Source organism: Heterodontus francisci, chromosome 8 (genome assembly GCF_036365525.1).
Source record: "Heterodontus francisci isolate sHetFra1 chromosome 8, sHetFra1.hap1, whole genome shotgun sequence".
Classification (NCBI taxonomy): domain Eukaryota; kingdom Metazoa; phylum Chordata; class Chondrichthyes; order Heterodontiformes; family Heterodontidae; genus Heterodontus; species Heterodontus francisci.
Genome location: NC_090378.1, coordinates 6,969,897 through 6,988,405, shown reverse-complemented (window position 1 = coordinate 6,988,405; position 18,509 = coordinate 6,969,897). Strand labels below are relative to the sequence as shown.

General features: G+C 45.0%; 1 protein-coding gene across 1 annotated transcript in view; it reads right to left on the bottom strand.

Moving 5' to 3' along the window:
- LOC137373159 (collagen alpha-1(XXIV) chain) overlaps positions 1-18,509 on the bottom strand; it is a 351,399-nt gene that overhangs the window by 35,598 nt on the left and 297,292 nt on the right. Inside the window, exons 48-52 of the mRNA XM_068038018.1 lie at positions 13,882-13,989; positions 9,631-9,741; positions 8,315-8,368; positions 6,546-6,608; positions 4,465-4,518 (exon numbers count right to left, since the gene is read on the bottom strand). Of these exons, the coding sequence (XP_067894119.1) occupies positions 4,465-4,518; positions 6,546-6,608; positions 8,315-8,368; positions 9,631-9,741; positions 13,882-13,989 (390 nt within the window). The remainder of the gene's footprint in view (positions 1-4,464; positions 4,519-6,545; positions 6,609-8,314; positions 8,369-9,630; positions 9,742-13,881; positions 13,990-18,509) is intronic.

The window sequence follows — 18,509 nt, the reverse complement described above, 5'->3', positions numbered from 1 at the left end:
ACATTTGCAATCCTCCAGTCTTCCGGCACTATTCCTGTCGACAATGACGACATAAAGATCAAGGACAAAGGCTCTGCAATCTCCTCCCTAGCTTCCCAGAGAATCCTAGGATAAATCCCATCTGGCCCAGGGGACTTATCTATTTTCACACTTTCCAAAATTGCTAACACCTCCTCCTTGTGAACCTCAATCCCATCTAGCCTCGTAGCCTGAATCTCAGTATTCTCAACAACATTTTCTTTCTCTACTGTAAATACTGACGCAAAATATTCATTTAACACTTCCCCTATCTCCTCTGATTCCACACACAACTTCCCACTACTATCCTTGATTGGCCCTAATCTAACTCTAGTCATTCTTTTATTCCTGATATACCTATTGAAAGCCTTAGGGTTTTCCCTGATCCGATACACCAATGACTTCTCGTGTCCTCTCCTTGCTCTTCTTAGCTCTCCCTTTAGATCCTTCCTGGCTAGCTTGTAGCTCTCAAGCGCCCTAACTGAGCCTTCACGTCTCATCCTAACATAAGCCTTCTTCTTCCTCTTGACAAGCGCTTCAACTTCTTTAGTAAACCACGGCTCCCTCGCTCGACAACTTCCTCCCTGCCTCACAGGTACATACTTATCAAGGACACGCAGTAGCTGCTCCTTGAATAAGCTCCACATTTCGATTGTTCCCATCCCCTGCAGTTTCCTTCCCCATCCTACGCATCCTAAATCTTGCCTAATCGCATCAAAGTTTCCTTTCCCCCAGTTATAATTCTTGCCCTGCGGTATATACCTGTCCCTGCCCATCGCTAAGGTAAACCTAACCGAATTGTGATCACTATCATCAAAGTGCTCACCTACATCTAAATCTAACACCTGGCCGGGTTCATTACCCAGTACCAAATCCAATGTGGCATCGCCCCTGGTTGGCCTGTCTACATACTGTGTCAGAAAACCCTCCTGCACACACTGGACAAAAACTGACCCATCTAAAGTACTCGAACTATCGTATTTCCAGTCGATATTTGGAAAGTTAAAGTCCCCCATAACAACTACCCTGTTACTCTCACCCCTGTCGAGAATCATCTTCGCTATCCTTTCCTCTACATCTCTGGAACTATTCGGAGGTCTATAAAAGACTCCCAACAGGGTAACCTCACCTCTCCTGTTTCTAACCTCAGCCCATACTACCTCAGTAGCCGAGTCCTCAAACGTCCTTTCTGTCGCTGTAATACTCTCCTTGATTAACAATGCCACACCCCCCCCTCTTTTACCATCTTCTCTGTTCTTACTGAAACATCTAAATCCCAGAATCTGCAACATCCATTCCTGCCCCTGCTCTACCCATGTCTCCGAAATGGCCACTACATCGAGATCCCAGGTACCAACCCATGCTGCAAGCTCACCCACCTTATTCCGGATGCTCCTGGCGTTGAAATAGACACACTTTAAACCAGGTTCTTGCTTGCCAGTGCCCTCTTGCGTCCTTGTAACCATATCCCTGACCTCACTACTCTCAACAGCCTGTACACTGGCACTACAATTTAGGTTCCCATTCCCCTGCTGAATTAGTTTAAACCCCCCCGAAGAGCACTAGCAAACCTCCCCCCCAGGATATTGGTACCCCTCTGGTTCAGGTGAAGACCATCCTGTTTGTAGAGGTCCCACCTACCCCAGAAAGAGCCCCAATTATCCAGGAAACCAAAACCCTCCCTCCTGCACCATCCCTGCAGCCACGTGTTCAACTCCTCTCTCTCCCTATTCCTCGCTTCGCTATCACGTGGCACGGGCAACAACCCAGAGATAACAACTCTGTTTGTTCTCGCTCTAAGCTTCCACCCTAGCTCCCTAAATTTCTGTCTTAAATCCCCATCTCTCTTCCTACCTATGTCGTTGGTGCCTATGTGGACCACGACTTGGGGCTGCTCCCCCTCCCCATTAAGGATCCCAAAAACACGATCCGAGACATCACGAACCCTGGCACCTGGGAGGCAACACACCAACCGTGAGTCTCTCTCGTTCCCACAGAACCTCCTATCTGTTCCCCTAACTATGGAGTCCCCAATGACTAATGTTCTGCTCCTCTTCCCCTTTCCCTTCTGAGCAACAGGGACAGACTCTGTGCCAGATACCTGTACCCCATTGCTTACCCCTGGTAAGTCGTCCCCCGCAACAGTATCCAAAACGGTATACCTGTTGTTGAGGGAAACGGCCACAGGGGATCCCTGCACTGCCTGCTGGTTCCCTCTCCTTCCCCTGACGGTAACCCATCTACCTACTTCTTTTACCTGAGGTGTGACTACCTCCCCATAACTCCTCTCAATAACCTCCTCCGCCTCCCGAATGATCCGAAGTTCATCCAGCTCTAGCTCCAGTTCCCTAACGCGGTTCTCGAGGAGCTGGAGTTGGAGTTGGGTGCACTTCCCACAGATGCAGTCAGCAGGGACACTCTTGGCGACCCTTACCTCCCACATTCTGCAGGAGGAACATGCAACTGCCTTAACCTCCATTCCCACTATTCCAAATTCCCAACAAATCTACTGAAAAACCAAAAAAAAACAAAAAGTCAAAACTTGTTAGGATAGCAATCCAACGGACAGAACTTCCTAAATAAAAAGCTTACCTTATCAACACACCAGAGTCCTTTTTTTATGGTTAGAGGAGGAGGGTGGGTGGGAGACACTACACGTGTAGTGTCTCGGGTACAGCCACCACACACTCTAGAGAGTGAGAATGGGGAGTTAATAGTAGATAATAAGGAAATGGCAGATAAAATGAACAAATATTTTGATTCTGTCTTCACTATAGAGGATATAAAAAACATTCCAGTAATAGCTGTCAATCAGGAGGTAGAAGGAAGAGAGGAACTTGGTGAAATTACAATCACCAGGGAAGCGGTACTGAGCAAACTGATGGAGCTGGAGGCCGACAAGTCTCCAGGCCCTGATGGGCTTCATCCTAGGGTCTTAAAAGAGGTGGCTAAATGAGGTAGTTGATGCGTTGGTGTCAATTTTTCAAAATTCGCTAGATTCTGGAAAGATTCTAACAGACTGGAAAGTAGCAAATATAACCCCTCTATTCAAGAAAGAGGGCGAGACAGAAAACAGGTAACTGAAAGCAAAATACAGCAGATGCTGGAAATCTGAAATGAAAACAAGAAATGTTGGAAATACTCAGCAGGTCTGGCAGCGTCTGTGGAAAGAGAAGCAGAGTTAACATTTCAGGTCAGTGACACTTCATCAGAACTGGCAACTACAGGCCAGTTAGCTTGACGTCTGTCATGGGGAAGGTGTTAGAATTGATCATTAAGGAGGTTATAGCTGGGCACTTAGAAAAATTCAAGGTAATTGGGAACAGTCAGCATGGTTTAGTGAAAGGGAAATGACATTTAACCAACTTATTGGAGTTCTTTGAAGGAGTAACATGCACTGTGGATAAAGGGGAGCCCGTTGATGTACTGTACTTGGATTTACAGAAGGCATTTGACAAGGTGCCACATAATAGGTTATTGCACAAAGTAGGAGCTCATGGTGTAGGGGATAACATATTAGCATGGATAGAAGATTGGCTGGCTGGCAGAAAACAGAGAGTATGCAGAAATGGGTCCTTTTCTGAATGGCAGGATGTGACAAGTGGAGTCCCGCAGGGGTCTGTGCTGGGGCCTCAACTTTTTACAATTTATATCAATGACTTAGATGAGGAGAGGCAATATAAATTAAAGGGTAAAATTATAAAGGGGGCTGCAGGAGCAGAGGGACCTGGGGGCATATGTGCACAAATCATTGATGGTTGCAGGGCAGGTTGAGAAAGCGGTTAATAAAGTATACAGGATCCTGGGATTTATAAATAGGGGCATAGAGAACAGGAAGTTATGATAAACCTATAAAAACACTGGTTCAGCCTCAACGGGAGTATTGTGTCTAGTTTTGGGCACCACACTTTAGGAAGGATGTGAAGGCATTTAGAGAGGGTACAGAAAAGATTCACGAGAATGGTTCCAGGGATGAGGACAGGTTACATGGATAGGTTAGAGAATCTGGGATTGTTCTCCTTGGAGAAGAGAAGATTAAGAGGAGATTTGGAATGAGTAGATCGGGAGAAACTGTTCCCATTGGCTGAAGGATCAAGAACCAGAGGTCACCGATTTAAGGTGATCGGCAAAAGAAGCAACAGCGACATGAGGAAAAACTGTTACACAGCGAATGGTTAGGATCTGGAATGAACTGCCTGAAAGTGTGGTGGAGGCAGATTCAATTGAGGATTTCAAAAGGGAATTAGATGATTATTTGAAGAGAAAAAATTTGCAGGGCTACAGGGAAAAGGCATGGGAGTGGGACTAGGCGAGTTGCTCTTGCAGAGAGCTGGCATGGACATGACGGGTCAAATGGCCTCCATCTGTGCTGTTACGATCCTATCATTCTAAGATACCTGCTGTTAAAGTTGTTTATTATGAATGAGCCAGATGTGCTATACTTACAGGTTTTCCAGCAGGGCCAATGATCCCTGTGGGTCCGACTCGTCCTGTATTTCCCTTTTCATAAAAAAAAACCAAGAAAATTGGAATTAATACCCAAGCAGGAAAAACAAATTAGCCATTTTTACTCTCCAAGCTGCATTGGAATTAGTTTTCCTTTGATAGACTATGACTTGACAATAGAATTCGTGGATAAAGGAATTTCCAATTTAAAAAAATATATAAAAAGGGTTCAATTGTGCTGGTTTTCTCTCTGCATATCTCCATTTTAGAAAGTTATTTTCTTGTGTTTCATTTTCCCTCGGCAATGCATCAGTTTGAAACTGACACTGGACACGTAACTAGGTCTAAGAATACTACCAGTTTTTTGTTATTTGTTCATGGGATGATGGCGTCACTGGCCAGGCCAGCATTTATTGCCCATCCCTAATTGCCCTGGAGAAGATGGTGGTGAGCTGCTCTTAAATCAGTCAACAGGAGGGACATGAAGACATTGAGAATGGACTTACATAAAAATATAAGAATTAGGAGCGGAATAGGCTATCTGGCCCCTTGAGTCTGCCCTGCTGTTCAATCAGATCATGGTTGATCTTATCCCTCAACTCCACTTTTCCACCCTTTCCCCATAACCCTTGATTCCCTTAGTATCCAGAAATCCTTATACTCATTGATATCTATAAGTTATAGACTCAATTTAGTATTTGAATATACTCTACAATGGAACATCCACAGATGCTGCCAGGCCTGCTGAGTATTTCCGGCTGTTTTCTGTTCTGTTCTCATTTCATAATAGAACATGCACAGCCATCTGAGGTAGAGAATTCCAAAGATTCACAACCCTCTCCTCACCTCAGTCCTCAATGGATGATCCCTTCTCCTGAGACTGTGATCCTTAATTCTAGATTCTCCAGCCAGGTGAGACAGCCTCTATGTATCTACCCTGTCAAACCCTCTGAGAAGTTTAATGTTTCAATGAGATCATCTCTCATTCTTCTCAACTCCAGAGGATGCAGGCTCATTCTACTTAATTTCTTTTTACAGGACAGCCCTCTCATTGCTGGGGTGTGTGGGGAGGGAGGTTTAGTGGGCGGGAAACCTGCATGTATGTGTCTCTAAGAGGTCCTGCTGAATTTAATGCCACGATCTGACCTTTAAAAACAATTCTGTCTCCAGGTTGCAGCCAGGGATCAGGCAGTGGGAGGGGCTCAGACAGATTGCAGGGTGGGAGGAATCTGGTCTGTTATCGAGGGAGGTTGATGATTGGGTGGTTAATGAGGGGGTCGGTCATTGGTGGTGTGGGGGGGGCGGTTTCGGGGTTGCTTGTTGGGCTGGGTGGGGGAGAAGTTGGCATGGGAATCACTCCTGCTGCTCCTTGCCCACCGGCTGTTCTGGAAAGACACCATACCCGGCGGATCCAGACCTTCTCGCCTCCCTTTTACCCATCGCATTTCCCAAGGCCAGGAAAGCTGGCCTGCAGGCATTAGAAATGAAAAGTACCCACCACACCAGCCAACAATGCATTCCAGAGGCTCATTACTCTCCAGAAAAAAGTTGAGTTCAGAGGCTTTGTAATTCCAGAAATTTGGACTATATCAGCTTTGACTGATACAATCTTTTTCAGCCATGCAACAGATTCTGCAAGCTATCTTTTAGCAATTTCAGGCATGAAAATATTTTGCATGAAAGTATAAGGGAGGTGTGAAGCCACTTTAAAATATTTCAGTAACCATCTGTCTTCTGAGAGCAGATTGGTCCTCTCCCCTCCTTGACTCATCTCTGTTAAACCTAGAGGTAGGTGAGTGGGGTTGTGCAGGGGTCGTGCAGAGGTTTTCTTGCCCATTTTATTTATTTTTAATCCCCCTCCCCACCTGCTCTTTGAAGGTACTCTTGAGCGTCTAAGAAAGTTGGATTGTGATTATCCCTGGAGTCAGTGTTTGCTAGGTTTACAATGACAGGTGGTGGGATTACCACAGGTCTAGCAGTGATGGCACATTAACCACAAAAAATCACCGGTTAGCCGTGTCATAGACTTGTTCCAGCAAAAACATTTCAAAACTTCAATAAATAAGATAAAGTTTACTTACAAATGATCCAATAGGGCCTTTTGGACCCTGAATTCCTCTATAACCAATATCTCCAATTGGACCCTACCAAAATAAATCAAAGCATCAACTTTCATCGGATACCTTATTCTCCTTTCAATACTGAAATCAGTCGCTGCATTAGAAAATATTATTTTGAAACTAAGCATTGCAATTAACATTTACACCAACTTCCACTCTTTCGCTCACTTACTATTTCGATATCTTTACCCTAACCATGGCAGAACAGGCTTTGTGTTGATTAAGGGAAGAAACTTTAGTTGCTGAGATTGAAGGGTTTTTTTCTTCCTCCTTTGCCTCCAGAGTCACAAACAAATTCTCCCAAGGCCAAGTTCAGTATATACCTCCCTCTTTACTGCCCGCACCCTCTCTGCCAACCTCCCAACCTCCCCCCCCCTCACCCCCACTGACAATATCATCCTACCTCAAGGTCAGTCTCCATGCTAAACCAGCCTGACATTTCCAGTCTGCTAAATTCAAGGTGTCCGGGCATCAACCCAAACATGAGGCATCGAGAGAGGCCCTGAACCACATTCCAGAATGGACCTTATGTCAATATCACAGTGAGCAGGAGGCAGTAAATGGATGGTTGTGGGAGTGGAGCAAACTGTCAGCTCCCACTAGCTGTCAGGTTGGGGTGCAGGGGGTTAAACCAGTCTCAGTGGTAATTGGGGGCGAGGTCAAGTACAGTCCAGGAATGACCTGTAGTGTTTTTGAGGATCCAGGGAGTTGGTTCTCCTCCAGACTTGTCATAAACTCTCTGAACAAAACCTTTAGGCCTTTTCTTTAGAGCAGCCACCAGCACCAATCACTGGAGGATGGGTGTGTCGGCCAGCCAATGGCGGGAGAGTGTGTGGGAGGGGGTGGGGTGGTGGGAGGTCACGTGATGAAACCTCCAGGGATTCATCCAAGCAGAGCTGGCAAATGTGGGTGGCATTGTGGAACTAAGCTTGGGTTAGTTTACACTCACCAGCACCTACTGAACATCATGAGTTCAAGGACCACTGATTTAATCCATTCACTGCCTGGTACAAAAAGGGCTTGACTACATTTGTACCTGAAAACTGCAATGGGAGTTCCTACAATCTACACTATCCTCTATTTACATCTTTTCAATTTTTAAAAATTCATTTACAGGATGTTGGCATCACTGGCCAGGCCAGCATTTATTGCCCATCCCTAAGTGCCCTTGAGAAGGTGTTGGTGAGCCACTGTCTTGAATACACCTGAGTTTCTTGTTAGGGCAGTTAAGAGTCAATCACATTGCTTTGGGTTTGGAGTCACATATAGGCCTGATGGTAGATTTCCATTCCTAGGTGTGAACCAGATTGGTTTTAACAACAATCCAGTCATCTACACTCATAGCAGATTTTATTTTGTTAACTGAAATTAAATTCACAACTGCTGTGGCAGTATTTGAACTCACATCTCTGGGCCATTAGCCCAGGGATTAATAAACAAATAACGTAATCACTTTGCTATTATAGATATTCAGATGAAGTGAGACATGGACAGCCCAACAGTTAAGAATCCCCCCAGTGCATCTTAAACAATGAGAACATAAGTTGGACAATAGTAACAGTTTTCCAAAGACACGCGCCATGAGCTCAAAATATAGCACTGGAAATTAGATCAGCTGCAGACTTAATGCAGCGGATGTTAACACGTGCTACACGAATCTTTCTGAGCAATGACATATTAATCTCTAAAGCTTTCTCAGTGATAATTCACCTATTTATTGATCTACATACTTTAGGGCCCTGAAAGCCTGGGAAACCCATAAATCCTCGATCACCAGTTTCCCCCTGAAAAAACAAACAAGGTCTTAAATTCAATTCAGAAATTTTATGTTTCCGTAGTGACAATTTCAACAACAATACACCGTTTGAGAAAGTATGTTTTGAGTAAAGCATTTACGTTTGGCTGAAGGGTCAGTAACCAGAGGACACAAATTTAAGGTGATAGGCAAAAGAAACAGAGGTGACATGAGGAAAACCTTCTTTATGTAATGGTTAGGATTTGGAACGCACAGCCTGATAGGGAATTGGATAAATATTTGAAGGTGAAAAAATTGCCGAGATAGGAGGAAAGAGCGAAAGAGTAGACCTAAGTGGATTGTTCATTGAAAGAGCCGGCCCAGACTCGATGGGCTGAATGGCCTGCTCTCTGCTGCACTACAGTATGATTCTGTATGTGGTCATAATTGAGGGTTGTCAACCCTGCAGCACTGCACTGGAATTGGAAGATTAATCTCCAGGGCACTTCTTTTCTTTGAAGGTTTTGCTTATTGATTGTAAAAATAAGAGATGTGGGAGACCCACTGAGAGTCAACAATCATCCAATTGGGTAGCGGAGAGTCAATTCGCTTTCCAATTGGCTGCGGGAAGGTGGGTCACTGCAAGCATGGATGTATTGAAGGACCAATGGTGAGAGTGTGGGGTGGGACAGAGCTAGGCAGGATAAAACCTCCAGGAATAAGGGGTTAGTAACCCCTAGGTTGCATTGTGGAGTTGAGCTTGTGTTAGTTGAATCCACTACTACCTCTGAGTTAGAAAGTCATGGGTTCAAGTCCCACTCGAGATCTTCACCTTATAATCTTGGGTTACACTAAGGGGTGGATAGGGGTCTTCAGGTGCAAAGTTACATATCTTTATCCCAATGGTACTACAGCGCTCAACGAATTCCTTGATGACATTTTTCATCATTCAGCACCACCAGAAATCCATGATTCATCCCATTTCAGTGGATATACCTACATAACTACTTCATTGGCTGTAAAGGTCTTTGGGATGTCCAGTGGATGGGAAAGGTGCTAAAGAAAAGTAAGTCTTTCTTTTACTGATCTGGAACAAGAACCCTTATTGCGTGCTTGAAAAGGATCAGAGATGCGGAAGCCAACAGTATCTTTTTTTGGTGTTTCAGTTAATTCAACACAGGCTATGAATTGAACATGGAACCTTCGAGTCTGTATGGTTCAGTTATCTGTTGTCTTTGATAACTATTGCAGGGAGCAATGGTGGCCACAATTCCATTTACTGAGCTTTGTAAGCTCTTGGGTAACACTTACCTTCTGTCCTTTAGGCCCAGGTTCCCCAAAGGCTCCTTGATCGCCTTGCACTCCAATGTGACCTCGTCGTTTACCTTGGTATCCAGGTTGGCCAGGCAAACCCTTCTCCCCCTGCCAAGATATGTATAGCATTAGATGGCAGGGTGCAAAGAAGATACTGGAGATATAGAACTTTGGTAAGATCTTACTTGGAGTACCATGCACAGTCCTCGCCTCCATGTTACCAAGACAATATAGAGAAGACACAAAGATTTTCGAGCATAATTCCAGAACTGAGCAGGTATAATTATTAGCAAAGGTGGCAAAATGTATTGAGAGAGTGGTTAGCAAAGCATATGGGATCTTGGGCTTAATAAACAGAGGCATTGAGTACAAAAGCAGGGAAGTTATGCTGAACCTTTATAAAGCTCTGGTTAGGTCCCAACTGGAGTATTGCATCCAGTTCTGGTCACCACACTTTAGGAAGGATGTGAGGGTCCTTGAGAGGGTGCAGAGGAGATTTACCAGAATGTTTCTAGGGATGGAGGATTTTAGTTACAAGGTTAGGTTAGAGAAGTTGGAGTTATTCTGCCTGGAGCAAAGGAGGTTGAGGGGAGATTTGATAGAGGTGAGACTGGCAGAGTTTAAAAGTGCAGCGGCAGCGGGAAGGAGCGAGACTGAGTGAGATTGGCAGAGTTTAAAAGTGCAGTAGGAAGGAGCGAGACTGAGTGAGACCGGCACAGCTTAAAAGTGCAGCGGCAGCGGGAAGGAGTGAGACTGAGTGAGACCGGCACAGCTTAAAAGTGCAGCGGGAAGGAGCGAGACTGAATGAGACCAGCAGAGTTTGATAGTGCAGCGGCAGCGGGAAGGAGTTTTGAAAAAAAAAGCCAACGGTGACGTCACAGGAGAGCTGCAAGGTGATTGGTTGGTGAGTCACTGCTGTTAGGGAATAGCTCGAAATAGCTGGGTAAGTATCTCAGGTAAGAAAAGTTTAAAAGTTTAAAGTTTATTTCAAATATAGTAAGTAGTGTTTTTATTTTTAGGGAGTTCTGTAGTAACGAGGACCAGGGAAGACGGGCCCTAGAGTAACTCATATTATTGGACATTAAGATCTTCCAGAAGGTTTAATTTAATTTAAAGGGTAAAGTCATGGCTGGAGAGCTCAAAGCCATGGTGGGCTCCTCGTGCTCCATGTCGGAAACTGGGAACAATTCCAGTGCCCAGGACCAGCATGTATGCATGAAGTGTCTCCAGCTGAAGCTCCTGGAAGCCCAGGTTTCAGAGCTAGAGTGGCAGCTGGGGCAATGCGGAGCATCCACAAGGCGGAGAGTATCGTGGATAGCACATATAGAGAGGTGGTCACACCGCAGGCTCAGACCCCACAGGCAGGAAGGGAATGGGTGACCACCAGGCAGAGCAAGAGGACTAGGCAGGCAGTTCAGGAATCTCCTGTGGTTATTCCCCTGCAAAACAGATATACTGCTTTGGATACTGTTGGGGGGAATGGCTTCTCAGGGGAAAGCAGCAAAGTCCCAATTCGTTGCACCACGGTTGGCTCTGCTGCACAGGGGAGGAATAAAAAGTGTGGGAATGCAATAGTTATAGGGGATTCAATTGTAAGGGGAATAGATAGGCGTTTTTGTGGCCGCAAAAGAGACTCCAGGATGGTATGTTGCCTCCCTGGTGCTAGGGTCAAGGATGTCTCAGAGCAGTTACAGGACATTCTGAAGGGGGAGGGTGAACAGCCAGTGGTCGTGGTACACATTGGTACAAACGACATAGGTTAAAAAAAAGGATGAGGTCCTAAAAGCAGAATATAGGGAGTTAGGAAGTAAGTTGAAAAGTAGGACCTCAAAGGTAGTGATCTCAGGATTACTACCAGTGCCACGTGCTAGTCAGAGTAGAAATAGCAGGATGTATTGGATAAATACGTGACTGAAGAGATGGTGTGAGGGGGAGGGTTTTAGATTCCTGGGGCATTGGGACAGGTTCTGGGGGAGGTGGGACCAGTACAAACTGGACGGGTTACACCTGGGCAGGACCAGGACTGATGTCCTAGGGGGAGTATTTGCTAGAGTGGTTGGGGAGAGTTTAAACTAAAATGGCAGGGGGATGGGAACCTTTGCAAGGAGTCAGAGGAGGGGGATCAAAGACAAGAACAAAAGACAGTAAGGGGAATAAGAAAAATGATAGGCAGAGAAATCAAGGGCCAAAATTAGCGAAAAATAGTGGGAAGAGGACAAGTAATGTTAAAAAGACAAGCCTTAAGGCTTTGTGCCTTAACGCACAGAGCATTCGCAATAAAGTGGATGAATTAATCGCGCAAATAGATGTAAACGGGTATGATATAGTCGGGATTACGGAGACATGGCTACAAGGGATGGGAAATGAACATCCAGGAATATTCAGTATTTAGGAAGGACAGACAAAAAGCAAAAGGCGCTGGAGTTGCATTGCTGGTGAAAGAGGAAATTAACGCAACAGTGAGGAAAGCTATTAGCTCTGACGATGTGGAATCTGTATGGGTAGAGCTGAGAAACACTATGGGGCAAAAAATGCTAGTGGGGGTTGTATATAGACCCCCAAACTGTAGTGGTGATGTTGGGAATGGCATTAAACAGGAAATTAGGGATGCATGCGATAAAGGAACATCTGTAATTATGGGTGACTTTCATCTACATATAGATTGGGCAAATCAAATTAGTCACAATACCGTAGAGGAGGAATTCTTGAAGTGTTTACGGGATGGTTTTCTGGACCAATACATTGAGGAACCAATTAGCGTACAGGCCATCCTAGACTGGGTATTGTGTAAAGAGAGAGGAATAATTGAGAGGAATAATCTAGTGGTGCGAGGCCCCTTGACGACGAGTAACCATAATATGATAGAATTCTTCACCAAGATGGAGAGTGACGTAGTTGATTCTGAGACAGGGGTCCTGAATCTTAGTAAAGGAAACTACAAAGGTATGAGGTGCGAGTTGGCCATGACAGATTTGGAAACGTTACTGAAAGGGATGACGGTGGATAGGCAATGGCAAACATTTAAAGAGCGCATGGATGAACGGCAACAATTGTTTATCCCTGTCTGGCGCAAAAGTAAAACGGGAAAGGTAGCCAAAACGGGAAAAGATTACAAGGGAAATTAGAGATAGCATTAGACCCAAGGAAGAGGCATATAAATTTGCCAGGAAAAGGAACAGACCTGAGGATTGGGAGCAGTTTAGAATTCAGCAAAGGAGGACCAAGGGATTGATTAAGAAGGGGAAAATAGAGTATGAGAGCAAGCCTGCGGAGTACATAAAAACTGACTGTAAAAGTTTCTATAGGTATGTGAAGAGAAAAAGATTGGTGAAGACAAATGTATGTCCCTTACAGTCAGAAACAGGGGAATTTATTATGGGGAACAAAGAAATGGCTGACCAACTAAATGCATACTTTGGTTCTGTCTTCACAAAGGAGGATACAAATATCATACCAGAAATGTTGGGGAACACAGGGCTTAGTGTGAGAGAGGAACTGAAAGAAATCAGTATTAGTAGTGAAATGGTGTTGGGGAAATTGATAGGATTGAAGGCCGCTTGATTGGCACCCCATTCACCGCCTTCAATATTCACTCCCTTTCACCACCAACACATAGTGGCAGCAGTGTGTACCATCTACAAGATGCAACTCACCAAGGCTCCTTCAACAGCACCTTCCAAACCCGCGACCTCTACCAAATAGAAGGACAAGGGCAGCAGATACATGGGAACACCACCACCTGCAAGCTCCCCTCCAAGTCACACACCATCCTGACTTGGAATTATATCGCCGTTCCTTCACTGTTGCTGGGTCAAAATCCTGGAACTCCCTTCCTAACATCTCTGTGGCTGTACCTACACCCCAAGGACTGCAACACTTCAAAAAGGCAGCTCACCAGTACCTTCTCAAGGGCAATTGGGGATGGGAAATAAATGCTGGCCTAGCCAGCGATGCCCACATTCCTGAACGAAAAGAAAGCGATATAGTTTGATCAAAGAGGTAGGTTTTAAGGAGCATCTTTAAGGTGGAGAGAGAGGTGCAGAGGCTTACAGAGGGAATTCCAGAGCTTGGAGCCCAGGTACGACCGCCAATGGTAGAGCGATTAAAATCAGGGATACTCAAGCAGACAAGGGGCCAGAATTGGAGGAAATCGGCAATCATGGAGGATTCAGATCAGAAGTTAAGAGAAACAGCACTATTTTGCTCCTTAAAAGCATCAAAGCGACAATGCTATTGAGATTTAAGTACCTTTGGTCCTGGTCGTCCTCTATCACCCACAACACCGGGTTCTCCAGGAGCGCCCCGTGGTCCAGGATTACCAGCCAGACCTTCTAATCCTGGATTGCCCAGATAACCCTGCAGTAAATACATCAACTCATTAAACATTAATTTCAATTAGGGAAGCATTGATTGTCCAAAAGTACAGAGTTAATCTTGGGAAGCACATATTTCTGAAAAGGAAATATATCTTGGCCAATAGTTGGAATGAGCTGCAAATGTTGGATGATGTTTGACCCTCTGCACTGTCCCTCCCTCAACACTACAATAATACAAACAAGACAGAAGAACAATAAACAGTTTGAATTTAATGTTGGTCATTGCCTTTTTGTACTCAAACTATAAGGAGACACAAGGCTGCCCCAGTGTCATCACACTTAATGAAAGTTTCCCCCTTCGCAGAGGGGCATAATGAATAAAGAACTTAACCACAAAACCAAAGGCAACATATAAAACTGAAATAATGGCCTGGATTTTGTGGTTAGCAGTGAAGCAGTGGCTGATGGGATTAAGAGTCAAAAGTAAAAGAAACGGCAACATTTAAAAAAAAAAAATAATTTTTAAAGAAGTCTCTAATATAACCTCAGCAGGAATGAGACTCCACACTTGTAAAATGAAACTTTCAGAGCCCGAGAGATTGTTTGGCAGTAATTCTCACTTATAATGTTGTTACAAATTCACTTACTCCTGAATGCAACAACTCTTAACTTTTTCTGGTGTTTTTCATGGGGACCTAGTGGGTAAGTATCCCAACTTCATACCGTTGCATGTATTTTAATGCCAGTCTATCGGCGAGGACCTGCTGTAGTGCCACTTGTGGAGGAGGAGGGTAACTCGGACATTAACTTCTGTATTCTGCATTTAAGTGCTCGTGTGCAGACTCTAGCAGTTGCTGTCCAATTTAATCCATAACAGTTAACGCTGTCAGCCTCATCATTATAATTAACACAAAATCCAGGCTATTAATGTTAATACTATTATTCGCTATGTTCTTCAGTCCCCCTGGTGCATGCTGGTTGTGGAAGGCTTCAAAAGTACCAGAAGAAATTGCATGCTTCCTCTTCAGGGCCATCTGGGCATGGACATTGCCATGGAAGAGAGGCAGGAAGTCAAAGTGTCAATCCCACCATGGGCCATGTCAAACGTAGACCTATGGATGTCATGTTCATACCCTTGTCTAGCAAATATCTATTGACCTCAGACTTCAAATAATTAATTGAGTTAGCAACTACTGCCTTTTGGGGGAAAGAGTTCAATGCTTCTATCATCCTTTGTGTGAGGAAGTGTTTCCTAATTTCTCTGCTGAATGGTCTGGCTCTGATTTTAAGGTCTCCCTGAACTAGACTCTCCCCACCAGCAGAAAAAGTTTTCTCTATCGGCCCTATCAATTTCTTTCAAAATCAATCAAATCACTGCTTAATTTTGTACACTGCAGAATTCAAGGCTACTTTATGTAATCTCACCTCATAATCTAAACCTTGGAGCCCTGCTAACACTCTGGTGAATCTGTGCTGACCTCCTTCCAAGGCCAATAAATCCTTTCTAAGGTGCTGTGCCCAGAACTGTACACAGTTACTCCAGATGTGGAGCTGAGGTGGCAAGTGTAGGTGTAAAGTGAGGGGATCAGAGAGTTCCATGGTGTTTGTAGGGCTGAAGAAGGTTGCAGAGATGGGCAGTTGTGAGCTGATGGAGGGATTTAAACGTGAAGTTGAGAATTTAAATTATCGGTGTTGGTAGGTCATTAAGCATAGGGCTGACGGATGAGTGGAACTTGACGTAGGAGAGGATAATAGCTTTGGATGATCTGAAGTTTATGGAGTGTGGAGGCCAGCATTGGAATAGCAAAGACTGAAAGTGCCAAAGATATGGATGAGGGATTCAGCAGCAAATGGGCTGAGGTAGGGTGGAGCCAAGCAATGTTATGGAGATTGAAATAGGTGGTCTTTCTGATGGACACAGGGTCTGAAGCTCAGCTTGGGGTCAAACAGGATGCCGTGGTTGCAAACAGTCTGGTTCAGGCTGAGGCAGTGGGCGGGATGGAATATGGAATTGGGGATACAGAGCTTGTGGCAGGGATTGAAGACAATAGCCGTGCTCTGTCCAATGTTTAACTGGAGGAGGTTGCACCTCATGTTTCTGTGCTGTAGATACTATGAGCTAATTTTCACTCCGGGAATGGAAAACAGAAGTCGGGACTGTCTCTGGGACCCGAACTCGTCCCTGGGGGGCAACATTCGCTCATTGGGATTTTCATGGGGGTGCCCACTTAATTCGTCTGGAGACAGGCTCGCCATCCAATTAAGGATGGTGGGCGGGCTCTTGAAGCTGGAGGGCCAATCAGAGACCTTCCAGCTTGACAGGAGCAGCAGACTGTAACAGCAGGTAAGTAAGAGAGAGGGTGTTTTAAGATGGAGGTGCCCTTGCTCTAACTTTTTAAAATCTTTAAGTAAAAAATAGATACAACAGCCAGGCCACCATGGTGGGTGGAGGGGGGGATAGTGGGGGAAAATCCCTCCACAGGGTTGGCCTGTCGTTGCTCTTGCACCCAGGCAGGCAGGGAGGGCCTCTAGGCCTGTTTGGAGTGCTGACCCCTTGGCCTGCTGCTGGGTGTTCACCTTGAGGCATGTATTCTGGCCCCTGGCGGTGCAGGAAACTGGAGACCGACGGGAAGGTCCAGGTCGACCTCCTTTAATTGGCCTCAATTAGGCATGTGGGCGGGTACCCCTGCTGGCCCCAATCCCACCTCCACAAAAATGGCCCAGAGGCGGGATGGAACCGGGGAACTGACAAGCTGGCCCACGGGGCTCATTTTCAGCCCCACCTGCCTCTGATTCCGTCCTGGCCCCTAACTGTTTTGCAAAGTGCCTTTCATGTCAAAAATATAAAATTAGTCAAAGTTTAATCGCCATTATTATGTCATTTATATGTGAAACAATGTTATGCATTTTTAAACCAGCAGAGGTCATGAAACCAGTGATATTTAAATTTGGACTGGAGAGTGGTTGGGATGTGGAGACTTGGCAACTTCTTCCCAGGGAAACTGGCGATGGACAGTTATTTACGCACGAATCGGACAGCAATTTCAGGAAAGCTGCAGATGCACCACTGAACTCAAATATCCAAAAGTTGTTTTCAGAGTTACACTGTTCCGCCGTTAACTTCAGGAAATGGCATCTCTGTCTGCCTCACCACTGAGATGGAGTGAATGATGTGAAGTTGCTGTATTTGTGCGCTAGATACAGATTAAATTTGCCACAGAAAGGTAAGTCTTGTCCATGATTTTAAGCACCCTTTTAATGACATGATAAGTATTCATTACTGCCAGATAGCCTCTCTGACACTGAAAATGTACTATTACAAGTGTGGAGTATCTTTCCTTCAGGTTTTAATTGATGGAGATTTTTAAAATGTCATTTTATTTTACTTTTTCCTTTGTCTCTTTTGCTTCTCTCTCTCAATCCAATCTTTTTTCCCTCTTTCTCTTTCTGTACCTGATTTGCCATTGAATTCACCCGCTCTAATTTATACTTCTTCTCAGGCTAGGAATCCTGAGACGAGTAACTCACCTCCTGACTCCCCAAAGCCTGTCCACCATCTACAAGGCACAAGTCAGGAGTGTGATGAAATACTCTCCACTTGCCTGGATGGGTGCAGCTCCAACAAGACTCAAGAAGCTCGACACCATCCAGGACAAAGCAGCCCGCTTGATTGGCACCGCATCTACAAACATTCACTCCCTCCACCACCGACGCACAGTGGCAGCAGTGTGTACCATCTACAAGATGCACTGCAGCAACGCACCAAGGCTCCTTCGACAGCACCTTCCAAACCCGCAACCTCTACCACCTCGAAGGACAAGGGCAGCAGATGCACGGGACCATCACCACCTGCAAATTCCCGTCCAAGTCACACACCATCCTGACTTGTAACTATATCGTCGCTCCTTCACTGTCGCTGGGTCTAAATGCTGGAACTCCCTTCCGAACAGCACTGTTTTTATACCTACCTCATATGGATTGCAGTGGTTCAAGAAGGCAGATCTCCACCACCATTTCAAGGGCAATTAGGGATGGGCAATAAATGCTGGCCTAGCCAGCGATGCTCACATCCCATGAATGAAAAGTCCTTGTGCTGTTAATTTCACAATCCTTTAAGCTGATTGGTGAAGGAGAGACCCCATTGCTTGCCCTGTTCACTCAGTTCCCAGATACCATGGTGCCCTCGCTATGACATTATCAGGTCACACTTTCAACAACTTGCTACACAAAAAAAAATTAAAAACAGAAAGTCTGACAAACAGCAGATACCATTAGATGCCCTGCTAAAGAAAAACTTTGGGACATCTTGCATTTTTCACTTTTATAAATGATTTGGACTTGTGCACCAGAGGTAGAATTTCAAAATTTGCTGATCCCAAATATGACAGAAGCCAAACTGTAAAGAAAGTCAGCATTGTGGCAGGTTAGATACAGTTATCTTAAACTGTCTAAAAAAAGGATATGTATGTCATGCCCCGGATAGTGGTACCTTATTTCACATGTCCTTGTGGTACGGAGTCCTGCCTTCACATTGAGGATCATGCTGTGTGGCACGACCAT